The sequence below is a fragment of the Mercenaria mercenaria genome, chromosome 1 (assembly GCF_021730395.1).
Source record: "Mercenaria mercenaria strain notata chromosome 1, MADL_Memer_1, whole genome shotgun sequence".
NCBI classification, from domain to species: domain Eukaryota; kingdom Metazoa; phylum Mollusca; class Bivalvia; order Venerida; family Veneridae; genus Mercenaria; species Mercenaria mercenaria.
Window position 1 is genome coordinate 92,019,800 of NC_069361.1, and position 12,946 is coordinate 92,032,745.

Below are 12,946 nucleotides of genomic sequence, written 5' to 3' on the forward strand. Positions count from 1 at the left end.
TTTTTTGGTTAAGGTTAAAGTCCGAGTAGATAACTAGCAGATTTTTTTTTCATTTCAGATAAACTTGAAGCTTAAGTTAGAAAAATTATTATTAAATTGTTCTTGATTTATGAAACAGGAGGAGGCTCCATACTTCCAAGAAGTCCTGAACGAGATGAGCCAGAAAATTGATGATCTCAAAGCAATGAATCGTGATGAAGACATTCCACAACTTGTTGCTGAGCAAAAAGAAATCCAGGAACAATTTGATAAAGCCACAAAACTAGCAAATCAGCTTGAAGGTGTGATGGCTAACTTTACTGATGAGAGAGAAAACTTACAGAAGGAGATTGAGGCTGAGTCTGAATGGTTGAATGAGATGAAGGACAGACTCGGAAAATGTGATGACGTTTCAGGAACAGATGATGACATTATTCAGAGGCTTGAAAATTGCAAGGTTTGTGGTTTAATTTCAAAATTTAACACTCTTTGATGTGTTATAGGTACATGTATTAATGAATATTTTGCCATATTGCCATGTCATTGCAATAACATTATCAGTATGAACACATTGTTAATTTTCAATCATAGTGATTTTAAAATATAACGTTTTCAACTTCTTTTAAAAATGTAAAGCTAGTTAATCTTTGAAGAACTATACCTGTCGAATTAACTGAAAAAATGTACTGAAAGAAACATGCTCTAAATTATAAGGGGACAATAGTGACAATAAGATAATCTTCTTGATGCAAGTAAATGTCTACATGTATGCATATTAACATTAAATTTTGTTCATAATCTTACTTTATAGGAGCTTGAAGCAGAAATGGCAGAACATAAGAAGAGAGTTGCTGCTCTGATGGACAAAGCTGAAGCCATGCAGGCCAAGTTCCCATCTGCCGAGACTTCGAACCTCGCCAAGGATGCTGCTGTACTGAAGAAGAAGTTTGATTCTGTGGTGAACCGTGGTGACAAGATAGAGGACATGTTACAAGGTACACTAGAACAGCACTGTCATGATGCTCAGCAACAACAACAGAGGTGGTTGAATGCTGCCCTCGAGAAAGTGGCATGGTGCGGAGATATTGCAGGAGATAGATACAGTGTAGAGGCCAAACTTGCTACCATTAAGGTAATATAGTCTTTCTTTTTATTTTTCTTTTCTTTTCTGACCATAACACTTAGAGATAATTGTTTTAAATGGATAGTCCAGAAGAATGTAATTTTTGATAGAAAATATTTTGATCAGTTAAGTTTCTCAAAACAAAACACAATACAGTATTATCAATTTTGTAATGAAGTGTACGCAGAATTTGCCTAAAATGGTTCGTTCAGGCAAAAAAATGGATGCCTTACTGTTTTTTCAAAAGCTTGCATTTGAATGATTAATAATTCTCAGTTAACAAGTTCCAGTGATTAACAAAATTTCATTATTCTTGACAGGACCTTATAAATGGTGCTAGTGAAGGAGAACAGAAGAAGAATCTCGCAGCAGAGAAACTTGAGGCCCTTAAAGCTGTCTTACCCAAACAGAAACAAGCTGAGCTGGAACGCCAGAAGAAACAGGCAGAGGCAGATTGGCAACAGCTTGTTAAAGCCATGCAGGATACAGAGTTAGTAGCCTATCTTGTTTCTGTGGATACTATTTTGAGATGTTACTTGCATAAGTTGTCAAGATGTCATTATTTTGTGATATAATATTAGAAACTTGATGTTTACTTCTTCATACTTTTTGAAAATGTCTGGATTCAAAGGCAGTGTTTGATATGTAGGTAATATATGGTTGGAATTTAATTTAATCTTATCTGGAAATCTTTTCAGATATTTAAGAAGTAATATATTTATATTCTTACTAATTCTTTAATCTGTTACAGACACAAGCTGGAATCTTCCATTGACCAATGGCAGGCCTATGACAAGGAGTATGATACGTTGTCTCAGTGGTTGAAGGACACAGAAACTCGTGTACGTAACGAGGCAAACCTCAAACCAGATCTACCCAGCAAGATTGAACAGTATGAACAATTTAAGGTAACCATATTTCACACTTGCTTACATTCACTTACATACTTTGTGCTACCAGTAGGAGAATTCATTGAATGTATTGTTAAATTTTTCTTAAAATTGAATACTTAGTTTTGCTTGAATACATTTAAGACAATATGAAAGATTGATGGAACTTTGCAACAATCAGAATTTCACTTTTAGAATAAAAAGTCTGTTCATTTTTTGTAATCTTAAAGAATGTGTTGTATTTCAGGCTCTTGCTCAAGATGTTGTAGAACATCAGCCAGACTTTGAGAATGTACGTGATTCTGCTCAGGGTATTAGTAGGTCAACCGGAGATGGTAGAACCGCTTCATATGCTGGACAACTGCTGTCCAGATATCAGACCCTAGCTGCCTCTGTACAGGTACACCTTCTTTTATAGCTCTCAGCTTATTGATATCATAATTTTCTTCCAAAAGTTTTTGTTCTTGGTTTTTGTTGTGATATTGATAGATCAAATTTTGATTTATAAGTCCTTTACAGATTGGATCTCATCATGCAGGAAGAAGCTAATAAATATATTTGCAGTTTGAAAAAATTGCAAGTGGTCAGTATATTGTGATACACTATTTTTCAGGAGCAAGTGGAGCGTTGTGAACAGAACATTGAGGATCACGAGGCTTACAATGCCAAGCACAAGGAAAGCACTGACTGGATCCAAGCCCAGCAACAGCAGCTGGTTGAGTGCTCTGACATGCCGAGTGACAATGAGGCCCTGGAGGCCAAGCTAGACACTATACAGGCTCTTACTGCTGCTAATGATGAGGGACAAACAACATTTAATGCTGCTCTTGAATCTGGTGAAAGACTTTACCCAAATACCTCAAACGAGGGTCGTGAGGGTATTAGACATGAATTACGCTCCCTACGTGACCAGTGGGAGAATTATAATGATACTTTACATGAGACACAAAGAAACCTGGACAGCTGCAGAATGCAGTGGTCCTCATTTGATGAGAACTTTGAGCAGTTGGAAAAATGGGTCGGTGAATCTACAGAACTTCTGAAGGAAGAAGCTGAGCCTAAAAATACACTGCAGGAGAAGAAAGCTGCTCTTCAACATTATAGAGTAAGAATGCTTGTATTTACTGCTTAAATTTATTTCTTTACAAAAAGGTGTCTTGTTTATTTTTGCAAGATGGCAACTCCTAAAATGTTATATCAATAAACAGACTTGCCATAATAAAGTTTACTACTTACATACATGAACAAAAATTCTTTGTGCTGTTTTTAATTAAATCTGTAGAGATTTTAAATCAATTTGGAACTACAAAAAAAGTATGAAGTTGTAATAGAATCATTTGCTTATAGAGAAAATAAGGTCATTGCCCCTATTTAGTTAATTTCACATTTATTTGTATGTATTTTCAGACGAAGTGTCAGGATATCCTGTCTCATCAGAGTATGATTGACAGTATTGGCGACAAAGGCAGTGCCCTAGCCTCCACCAAAGTCAAGGGCAAACTGAACCAACTCAATGCCAAATACAATGCTCTCTGCCAGGAGGCCAAGGCTCAGGTGAAAAAGGCAGAGAATGAAGTCGACCAGCACCAGAAACTACAAGATTTACACCAGCAGTGCCAGGATTGGATGGCTGCTACCAAGGACAAGCTAGCTGTGTGTGCGGAGGCTAGTGGTGATAGACAGGCTTTACAGAATAGACTTGACAAAGTACAGGTATAGCATCTTTGTACAGTGTTCCCAGCGGAAAATTATCATGTTTAGATGAAGTGCATTTAATGTGTAATAAGTAAGCAGTTGTCATTTTGCTTTTAAAAATGGAAGCAAGTTTTAAGTTTTGTCTTGTCAGATATATACTCTGTTTTATAAATAGTCCATTCTTTGCCAAAAATGTCGATTGTTAAATTCAGAATTTCAGAATTAAAGGACAAGAATTTTAGATGTTGCATGCAAAATTAAATTTAATTCGAATTACAGGATTTAGTCAAATCTATGAGGGATGGTGAAGCAAAGGTGAAGGCTGTACATGTACAGGGAGAGAAAACCATACCACAGACTGGTTCTCAAGGTCAGACTGCCATCAAACGGGACCTTGAAGGTCTAACCCAGGACTGGGAAGCTCTGGCAACCAGAATGGACGACACACAGGAAAATTTGATGCATGCCCTTCAGGCACTGACAGCATACGATGGGTCATGTGACCAGCTCAACAAATGGCTGAGAGAATGTGAATCGGCTGTTAAGGACGTGGAATTGAAAAGGACCCTCGGAGATAAACAAGGTCAGGTCGAGAAGTTGAAGAAGATGCAACAGGAAGTGTTGGCACGGCAACGACACTTTGACGAGTTACAGGACATGGTGTCGCATATGCAGGGTGCTGACTCCAGACTCGTTAACTACAGCTCACAACTCCATTCGAGATACGAACATTTGAAAACTAATCTTAGGGTAGGTTGAACATTTGTTTTGTAAATCTATTTTGTATTAGAAGTAAAGAAATGTAGTAAAATGTTTAATATTACAGATAAAACAAACATACTTGTAATCCGTCTCTACTTAATACATGAATTGTCATTACAGGATCTTATTAACCGCTGGCAAGACTATGTGGGTGAGCACCAGAATTACTCTACCAACTACAGTGAATGTGTGGAGTGGGTTGAGACTTTGCAGAGACGCCAGCAGGTATGTGCCGACATGGCCGGGGATCGACAGGATGTAGAGGACAGACTGACAAAACTACAGGAACTTATGGCAGAGAAAGAACAGGGTGCAGCCAAAATACATATTACTGTAGAAAGTGGAGAAAAGTTGTACCCCAGCACAGCTGCTGAAGGAAGGGAGATAATTAGACAGGAGCTTAGGTAAGGATTCCACCTGTTCAGTCTTTAGGTTTGATAAATAATGTAATCATGTGTTGATCTTTGAGAGTAGTAGTTGATAGAAAATTGTTTCTATATACCTAAGAAGTAATCTGGTAGGAAATTAACATATTTAATATGTTTACAAGATATCCTAAAACTTAATTCTCTCTCATCAGTCTATATATCACTGAATGACTGAATATAATGTAAGATAGATAATATACATTTTCACCTTTCTTACAGTTTCAGTTTTGAAAATTCTACAGTAAATAAGGTGTGAAGGAATCATTGTCATATATTGTATTCCTATTTTAGATCATTACGTGACCAGTGGGAGCAAGTGTGTGACCAGCTCTCAGAAACCCAGCGCAAGTTGGAGTCGTGCCTTATTCAATGGTCCTCTTATGATGAGAACTACGAGCAGCTGCAAAAATGGCTGCTGGACACAGAAGTTCAGTTAAACGAAGACACTGACATGAAAGCTACTTTACCAGACAAGAAAGCACAACTACAAAATCACAGGGTATACTGATTTCTGTGATTATAATTTATACATATATTTGACAACTTGTTGATTTTCCAATTACTTACATTGCGTGTCTCTTGGTACCTTCAAGTCGTCCTGACTAGAAAAAACATTTGGTAATATAAGTTCCAAAAGTTTAGATTGTTGAGTTTATCTGCTTAGTATATTGAAAACTTTTTTACAGTACATGTAGGAGCCAAGATACTTCTTTGCAATTAGAATGAGTTTAAGAATCAAAAATGTACAATTAATAATTCTTTGGCAGTTAATTAGGTGCAAGTTTTATATTTGATGTTGTATATTGACAGGTTCTTCATCAAGACATTATGTCAAGACAGCATGTGTTGGACAACCTGAATGAGAAAGCCCAGTCTCTGTCACAGTCATCTCCTGTTGCCAAGGTCAACAAGTTCGTTGACGAGGCAACCAAGAAATATGGCAAACTGTGTAACCAGTCTAAACAGATGTTGGAGAAATTTGAGGTTGCAGTCAAGGATCACCAGCAGTACCAAGATGCTTACCAGGACTGTGCTGATTGGTTGAGCTCATCACGTGACAAGGTGGAGGCGTGCGCGGACACATCTGGAGATCGTGTATCCATACAGAACAAGCTGGAGAGACTGAGGGTATGTCAAAATATTGTAATCCTTGTTAAGAAGGCAGGAGTCTTTGGATGTTATGTCTAGAAGAGTATGTCCGGATGAGTAAAGCTTCATTTTTCTGTTACTTACATTGAACCTATTATTTTCATAATCAGCTTTTCATAATATATTAATGAGTAGGATAGTATAGCTTTTATATTGTCAGTCAGGAAGTTCTGTGGCATTACATTGTTTTGAATCTTGCAGGAATTTGCCAGCCATGTGGGTGATGGAGAGAAGAAACTACAACTTACCCATGAAATGTGTCAGAAAACCTCCAAAAACTCGTCCATGGCAGGACGGGAAGTTCTCCATCGAGAAATGGACCATCTGCAGTCAGAATGGCAGGATTATGTAGCCAGAATTAGACAGGTAAATTTACATCTGCTGTATTTGTTTAGAATAAAGTATATAATTTTCTAATCCAAGTCTAGCAGTTAATTGATTTTAACTGGATTTTACAAGTGCTGCCGATGTTAGGAATATGACAAGTGTTTCTGTAATTATACTGTATTCAAGCAAAATCCTTTTCTTTAGTTTGCATCATTATGGCTTTCAATGATATGTCACAAGATTTTACTTTTATCACATCTAGGCTGAGGAGGATTTGGAACATGCCATGTTACAATGGGGAGATTTTGAATCCAAATTTGATGTCTGCTCACAGTGGCTTAAACATATGGAACAACAAGTGAAGAACTATGAACTCAAATCAACACTGGAAGATAAGAAAACTCAAGTGGAAAAATTCAAGGTAGTTTACATTTCAATATAACACTTCTCACTTTCCATAAAAAAGAATGTAGAACATTTTCGGACTTCAGTTCTTTCACTTTTTATCTCTAGGAAAAAAGTTTATAACATTCAGTTTTGTCAGTGATTTTCAGTATCCTTTAATTTTTCTTCCAGAAACAAAGAGAGGAGATTTTATCTCGACAGCCGGACTTTGACAGATTTACCGATGATGCCCAGAATCTCATGCACACAAGTGCAGATGTACGTCTCAGTACACAGGTATCCCAACTGACCAATCGCTATCGTGGACTTCTCACACTGATCAAGGACCTGATCGGCAAGTGGGACAAATATGTTCAGGATCATCAAGCATTTGACAATAGATACTCAGAATTCAAAAATTGGCTCGGACAAGCTGAGGACAAGTTGGAATCATGCCAACAACCAGCAGCTGATCAAGATACAATGGAAGAAAAGAAAGCCATGATTCAGGTATGTTACTTTTTAATTCATATACATTTTGACAATAAATAATCCTGTTTTCAAACATCTCTTATAGATTTGAAAAGAAGGTTATGTCTGGAAGTTTATTCCAAGTGAATTCTTTCGGTTGTGTGGAAAGCTGGTTGCATAGAAAGATATTTTATTGAGACTTTTGACTGTTTTTAGATGATGTTGGCAGAAAAAGAACATGGATTGCAGAGATTGAACTCGGCTATTGAAGCAGGAGAGAAGCTTTATCCTGACACCGCTGCAGCAGGACGTGAAAAAGTACGCCAAAGTTTACGTTCTGCAAAGGAGGACTGGGAGCGACTCTTCAGTGCACTGAATGACACCCAGCGGCGTGTTGACAACTTCCTGTTACAATGGTCATCGTACTCAGAAGGCCAGGATGCACTGTTACGCTGGCTTGGTGACACGGAGGCCACCCTGAGGGCAGATGTGGACCTGAAGAATACCCTGCAAGAGAAACGCATGCAACTTCAAAATCACAGGGTAGGTTATAAACAATACATGCATTTCTTGAAGATTGTTCACATTATAAATTTAGTTGAAAGAAGATTTTTAATAAATCAAAACTATTTAGCAGTTTTGGTACCACCTTTGGTAAATCTTGGGCAACAAAACACACTTAACAAGGAGATTTTCCATAATTGTTTATAAATGGTTTTCTTGACAAATTTTTTGTTTTCTTTTGGGAGTTGCCATCTCTAGAGAATTGATTAGTATATATAGAAATCTTGCAATTAAAGTTGCGAAACCATCCCATGTATTCCATATTTGTGAGAAGTTTGTAATGTTATAAATATAATATTATTTTTCTGAAGTATAACGTTCTGTTTTAACATTTCTTATTTTGTTATTTTCAGTCATTACTACAAGATGTAGGATCACATCAGCGTATTGTAGACTCTGTGGTGGAGAAGGCGCAGGGTGTTCTCCAGTCCACCTCTAACTCAGACGTGGCATCCTTTATCAAAGACATCAACTCGCGATATGAGAATCTAGCTCAAACTGCAAAGGTAAAACATTGTCAGATTACCTTTCTATTCTTTGAACATAGATTTTAATTTAAATGCAATCTTCTTGTTAATTGGTTTCCTAATTGTTAAGGACTCTGGCCCCTTTTTGGCTTATCCTTGCCAGGTGAGAAAACATGTGGTATGAAGCTTTTGAAGCTGATCTGTTGTGAAGTTTGACCTGGCCTATACATGTATTGTTTGATCTTCAAATTATTCAATGGTCAGATGCAGCAACATTGTCTATATTGGCTTTTAGACAAACTTCAGAATTAAGATAATTATGATAGTTTTGTAATGATCTGTAAAATTTCTTAACCACTGCTGAGTTTAATCAACTTTATTTCATACTTAAAAAGTCTAAAGATATTTTGCTCATTTGTTACAGGTGCAGATACAGAAGTCCGACAAGGCCGTAAAGGACCACCAGGATCATCATGATGCCCTGCAGGCTGCAGTAGACTGGTTAACATTGATGAAAGACAGACTGAGCACCTGCTCTGATACTGCCGGTGACAGGCACACCCTTCAGAACAAACTAGACAGGGTCAAGGTTAGACTGTAGCAAATATTTTGCTAAGAATATTCTTACTGTAGTATTTGATAATAGCTCACTTATTCTAGCTTGTATTATCTTAGTCAAGATCAAGTGGTATAGTTGCATGATTACATTCTTGTTGATGTATTTCCCAGGAGTTAATGAGTTCTCTGCCAGAAGGAGAGGCCAAGATCCGAGCTTGTGAGCAGTGTACAGAGAGAGCCATGGAATCAACGGCCTTGAAAGGTCGCCAGATGATCCAGCAGGAGCTCGATGTTCTCAAACTGGACTGGGAAGATTACAGTATCAAAATGTCCTCCCTACAGGACAGTCTCGATAAGGCTGTACGCCACTGGGGACAGTACGATGATCAATATGGAATCATATCCCAGTGGATTAAGGAAATGGAAAGACGTATCAAAGAGTTCCCGCTTAAATCTACCCTAGAGGAGAAACAGGATCAGTTGAAAAAATACCAGGTAATGAAGACATTTTTGTTTTGAACTAGTTCTTCATTTTGTTGATGGATCAAAGTTGTGTTTCTTTGGTAACGTACTCTATGGTGACATACTTGTCTGTATTCTGCTGTACTCCTGTATCATGACGGGAATAAATATATTCTTGATAAGATAAAAGCTCAAATAATCTCTAAATGAAAGTAGTCGTATTCTCCATTGTTGTCTTTCAAGAGTTTAAAGATCAAAATTGTTACCTTTGGTGTGTACTCTCTGATAATATAATAGTTTATTCTTCAGCACTCTTGTATTTGACAGGAATAAAGTTACTTTATGTGAGTGTAAAAAAGGTCAAATAATATCTAGATGAAACTTATGGTATTTTGTATTTTTTCTTGCAAGAGTTAAAAATTTAGTATTGGATTTATCTACATTTTTATTACAAAATTGATGTTTTAGAAATAAAAGTGAGTTTTGTTGTGTTGAACATCGATTCATCATTGTGTGTGTTTGTGTTCTATGTGATTGAAAATTTTTGCATCTTTACTGCTAACCCAGGGAATGCAACGTGATACTGAAGATTGGGAAGATGTTATTCTAGTGTTTTCACAAGTTGAAAATGTAAGAGTATTCAACATTGGCTGCCATATTAGCAGCCATCTTGTTTATGGTGGACTGGTACACTACCTGCTTGGTTCACTGTAGTCATTGATAGCTTTTGGGACACAGTCTAATGTTCTATCCTGCTTTAATTGTGTTCTGTTGCACATTTGTTTGAAAATGTCTGTAGGAAGTTTTATGTTTGTATAAACTAAAATAGAAACTTAGAAATTTCATGTATTGTGGTTCCAGTCAGTAATTTAGAAACTTTGAAGCATGCATTTATCAGTTAGTTTTTTACTGTGACCATAAATCATAAAATGGTATTACATCATCTTAGCATAGTTACCATAAAACATTAATTTGTGCAGATAGAAACATAAGATTTTGCTGAAGACGTATTCTGGAAATGGTAAAAAAATATCTGGATAATACAAACTGTTGAAAAACAGTTTCTTAACTTGTGCTGTATTTAATGTACTATTTCAGCAATTAATCAATGTAGCAGTGTTATTTCTTGTAACCATATTACACAATATCAAGCTTGATACAGTAACATTAAAATAATTTATCCTGTGTCACCATCATCTCATTAATTTACTCTGTTCATCTAGGGCACCGATCAACACGTAGGTGGTTTCATTATTTTTATGCTTACATGCCTATTCCTGCTGTGGGAAAGCTTTAACCGGCTCATGATCATGTGAACATGTTCTCGTCCTTGCATTTCAATCAAGCGTACCATTGCATTATTCATGGCTTATTCAGTTAGATGGTCTTTTGTGTAGAAAACATAGTCCTTTTAGCAGAATAGGTTTGTTGCATGTGTTTCCAAACAGAAAATCTCAAAATTATAAGTTCTTCATAAACTTTTCAATCCTCGTTTTATATGTTTTGTTATTTTTCTGTACAAGTTTACATTAACATTAGTTGCCTTAATCGTCTTTTATCTCAAAATGAAGGGAGTTGATTTAATTACTTTAGATTTTATAAGATATAGCATTAGCCAAAAAAGTTTTTTGTCAAGGGACATGTTTGATACACAGACCACATGCAAGAATATATGCTTTGCCATCCCTCCATGTTGTCATGCAAACCACTATACTCATATCATATTGCTTTAGATGTTGTATGTCCACATGATGTAGGTATTAACTTGTGCCACAGGCAAATTCCTAAGTAAGACACTGTAAGGTGGAGGGGGAAAGCAAAAAGAGGTCTACCTGTTTCATTATCATACACACCTAGACCTTTTTTTACTCTCACCCCAGACGTTATTTTACCATATTTATTCTTCAAAATACCAGAAATTTGTTCCCAAAATGGTTCAACTCTTTGTACTCAGATACCAGACATCTGATAATTATATTGTTAAAAATTGAAGAATTTGGTAACAACTCGACAAATGTACCAAGAATGTGAATGAACATGGTAAATTGGCAACTTGCATCTTGCAGTTGTTGAACAATAATCATCCTCACTGATGTCACTGCTGCCTCACTATAAATATATAAAAATGAATTAGCAGACAAAAAAATATATTAACTTTGCATTTGCTTACCAGATTATTGAAACATTCAGAGATAACAGTTCCTTTTGGTGTAGTTTAACATTTAAAGTATAGAAATAAATGAGCCATGCCATGAGAAAACCAACATAGTGGGTGTGCGACCAGCATGGATCCAGACCAGCCTGCGCATCCGCGCAGTCTGGTCAGGCTCCATGCTGTTCGCTTTTAAAGCCTATTGGAATTGGAGAAACTGTTAGCGAACAGCATGGATCCTGCGCGGATGCGCAGGCTGGTCTGGATCCATGCTGGTCGCAAAGCCATTATGTTGGTTTTCCCATGGCACGGCTCAAATTATAAAGGCATTTGGGATAGTTTTCATCTTTCATTTTTAGCTCATCTGATTTTTTGAAAAAAAATGATGAGTTATTGTCATCACTTGAGCGGTTGTCGGCGTCGGCGTCGGTGTCGGCGTCGGCGTCGGCGTCTGCGTCGGCGTTGCCTGGTTAAGTTTTATGTTTAGGTCAGCTTTTCTCCTAAACTATCAAAGCTATTGCTTTGAAACTTGGAATACTTGTTCACCATCATAAGCTGACCCTGTATAGCAAGAAACATAACTCCATCTTGCTTTTTGCAAGATTTATGGCCCCTTTTGTACTTAGAAAATATCAGATTTCTTGGTTAAGTTTTATGTTTAGGTCAACTTTTCTCCTAAACTATCAAAGCTATTGCTTTGAAACTTGGAATACTTGTTCACCATCATAAGCTGACCCTGTACATCAAGAAACATAACTCCATCTTGCTTTTTGCAAGAATTATTGCCCCTTTTGGACTTAGAAAATCAGTTTTCTTGGTTAAGTTTTATGTTTAGGTCAGCTTTTATCCTAAACTATCAAAGCTATTGCTTTAAAACTTGCAACACTTGTTCACCATCATAGGCTGACCCTGTACAGCAAGAAACATAACTCCATCTTGCTTTTTGCAAGATTTATGGCCCCTTTTGGACTTAGAAAATATCAGATTTCTTGGTTAAGTTTTATGTTTAGGTAAACTTTTTCTCTTAAACTATCAAAGCTATTGCTTTGAAACTTGCAACACTTGTTCACCATCATAAGCTGACCCAGTACAGCAAGCAACATAACTCCATCCTGCTTTTTGCAATAATTATTGCCCCTTTTGGACTTAGAAAAATCATTTTCTTGGTTGAATATTATGTTTAAGTCAACTTTTCTCATAAACTATCAAAGCTATTGCTTTAAAACTTGCAACAGTTTTTCACCATCATAAGTGGACACTGTACATCAAGAAACATAACTCTATCCTGCTTTTTGCAAGAATGATGGCCCTTTTTAGACTTAGAAAATCATGGGTAGGACAATATTTCTATTATACAAAAAAAATCAGATGAGCGTCAGCACCCGCAAGGCGGTGCTCTGAACAATGGTTTTCCCATGGCACGGCTCAAATTATAAAGGCATTTGGGATGGTTTTCATCTTTCATTTTTTCATCTAAAAATTCATTTGTTGTGTAAATTTAAAGAATGCTCACTTTTTGTCTAATGTTTCATTCT

General features: G+C 36.7%; 1 protein-coding gene across 18 annotated transcripts in view; it reads left to right on the forward strand.

The window, feature by feature from the left end:
• The window catches only part of LOC123564405 (muscle-specific protein 300 kDa-like), a 188,485-nt gene that overhangs the window by 462 nt on the left and 175,077 nt on the right, over positions 1-12,946 (forward strand). For 16 of the 18 annotated variants that reach the window (XM_053517326.1, XM_053517374.1, XM_053517332.1 and 13 more), the window contains exons 2-20: positions 119-436; positions 791-1,111; positions 1,423-1,592; positions 1,854-2,010; positions 2,240-2,392; positions 2,606-3,097; positions 3,400-3,705; positions 3,967-4,437; positions 4,570-4,853; positions 5,169-5,376; positions 5,688-6,005; positions 6,228-6,392; positions 6,616-6,774; positions 6,930-7,247; positions 7,425-7,751; positions 8,126-8,278; positions 8,664-8,828; positions 8,969-9,292; positions 9,827-9,889. In XM_053517326.1, coding sequence (XP_053373301.1) covers positions 119-436; positions 791-1,111; positions 1,423-1,592; positions 1,854-2,010; positions 2,240-2,392; positions 2,606-3,097; positions 3,400-3,705; positions 3,967-4,437; positions 4,570-4,853; positions 5,169-5,376; positions 5,688-6,005; positions 6,228-6,392; positions 6,616-6,774; positions 6,930-7,247; positions 7,425-7,751; positions 8,126-8,278; positions 8,664-8,828; positions 8,969-9,292; positions 9,827-9,889 — 4,872 coding nt within the window. Of the gene's footprint in view, positions 1-118; positions 437-790; positions 1,112-1,422; positions 1,593-1,853; positions 2,011-2,239; positions 2,393-2,605; positions 3,098-3,399; positions 3,706-3,966; positions 4,438-4,569; positions 4,854-5,168; positions 5,377-5,687; positions 6,006-6,227; positions 6,393-6,615; positions 6,775-6,929; positions 7,248-7,424; positions 7,752-8,125; positions 8,279-8,663; positions 8,829-8,968; positions 9,293-9,826; positions 9,890-10,482; positions 10,498-12,946 lie in introns of all 18 variants that reach the window. The other 2 variants (XM_053517369.1, XM_053517376.1) reach the window with 2 other exon arrangements.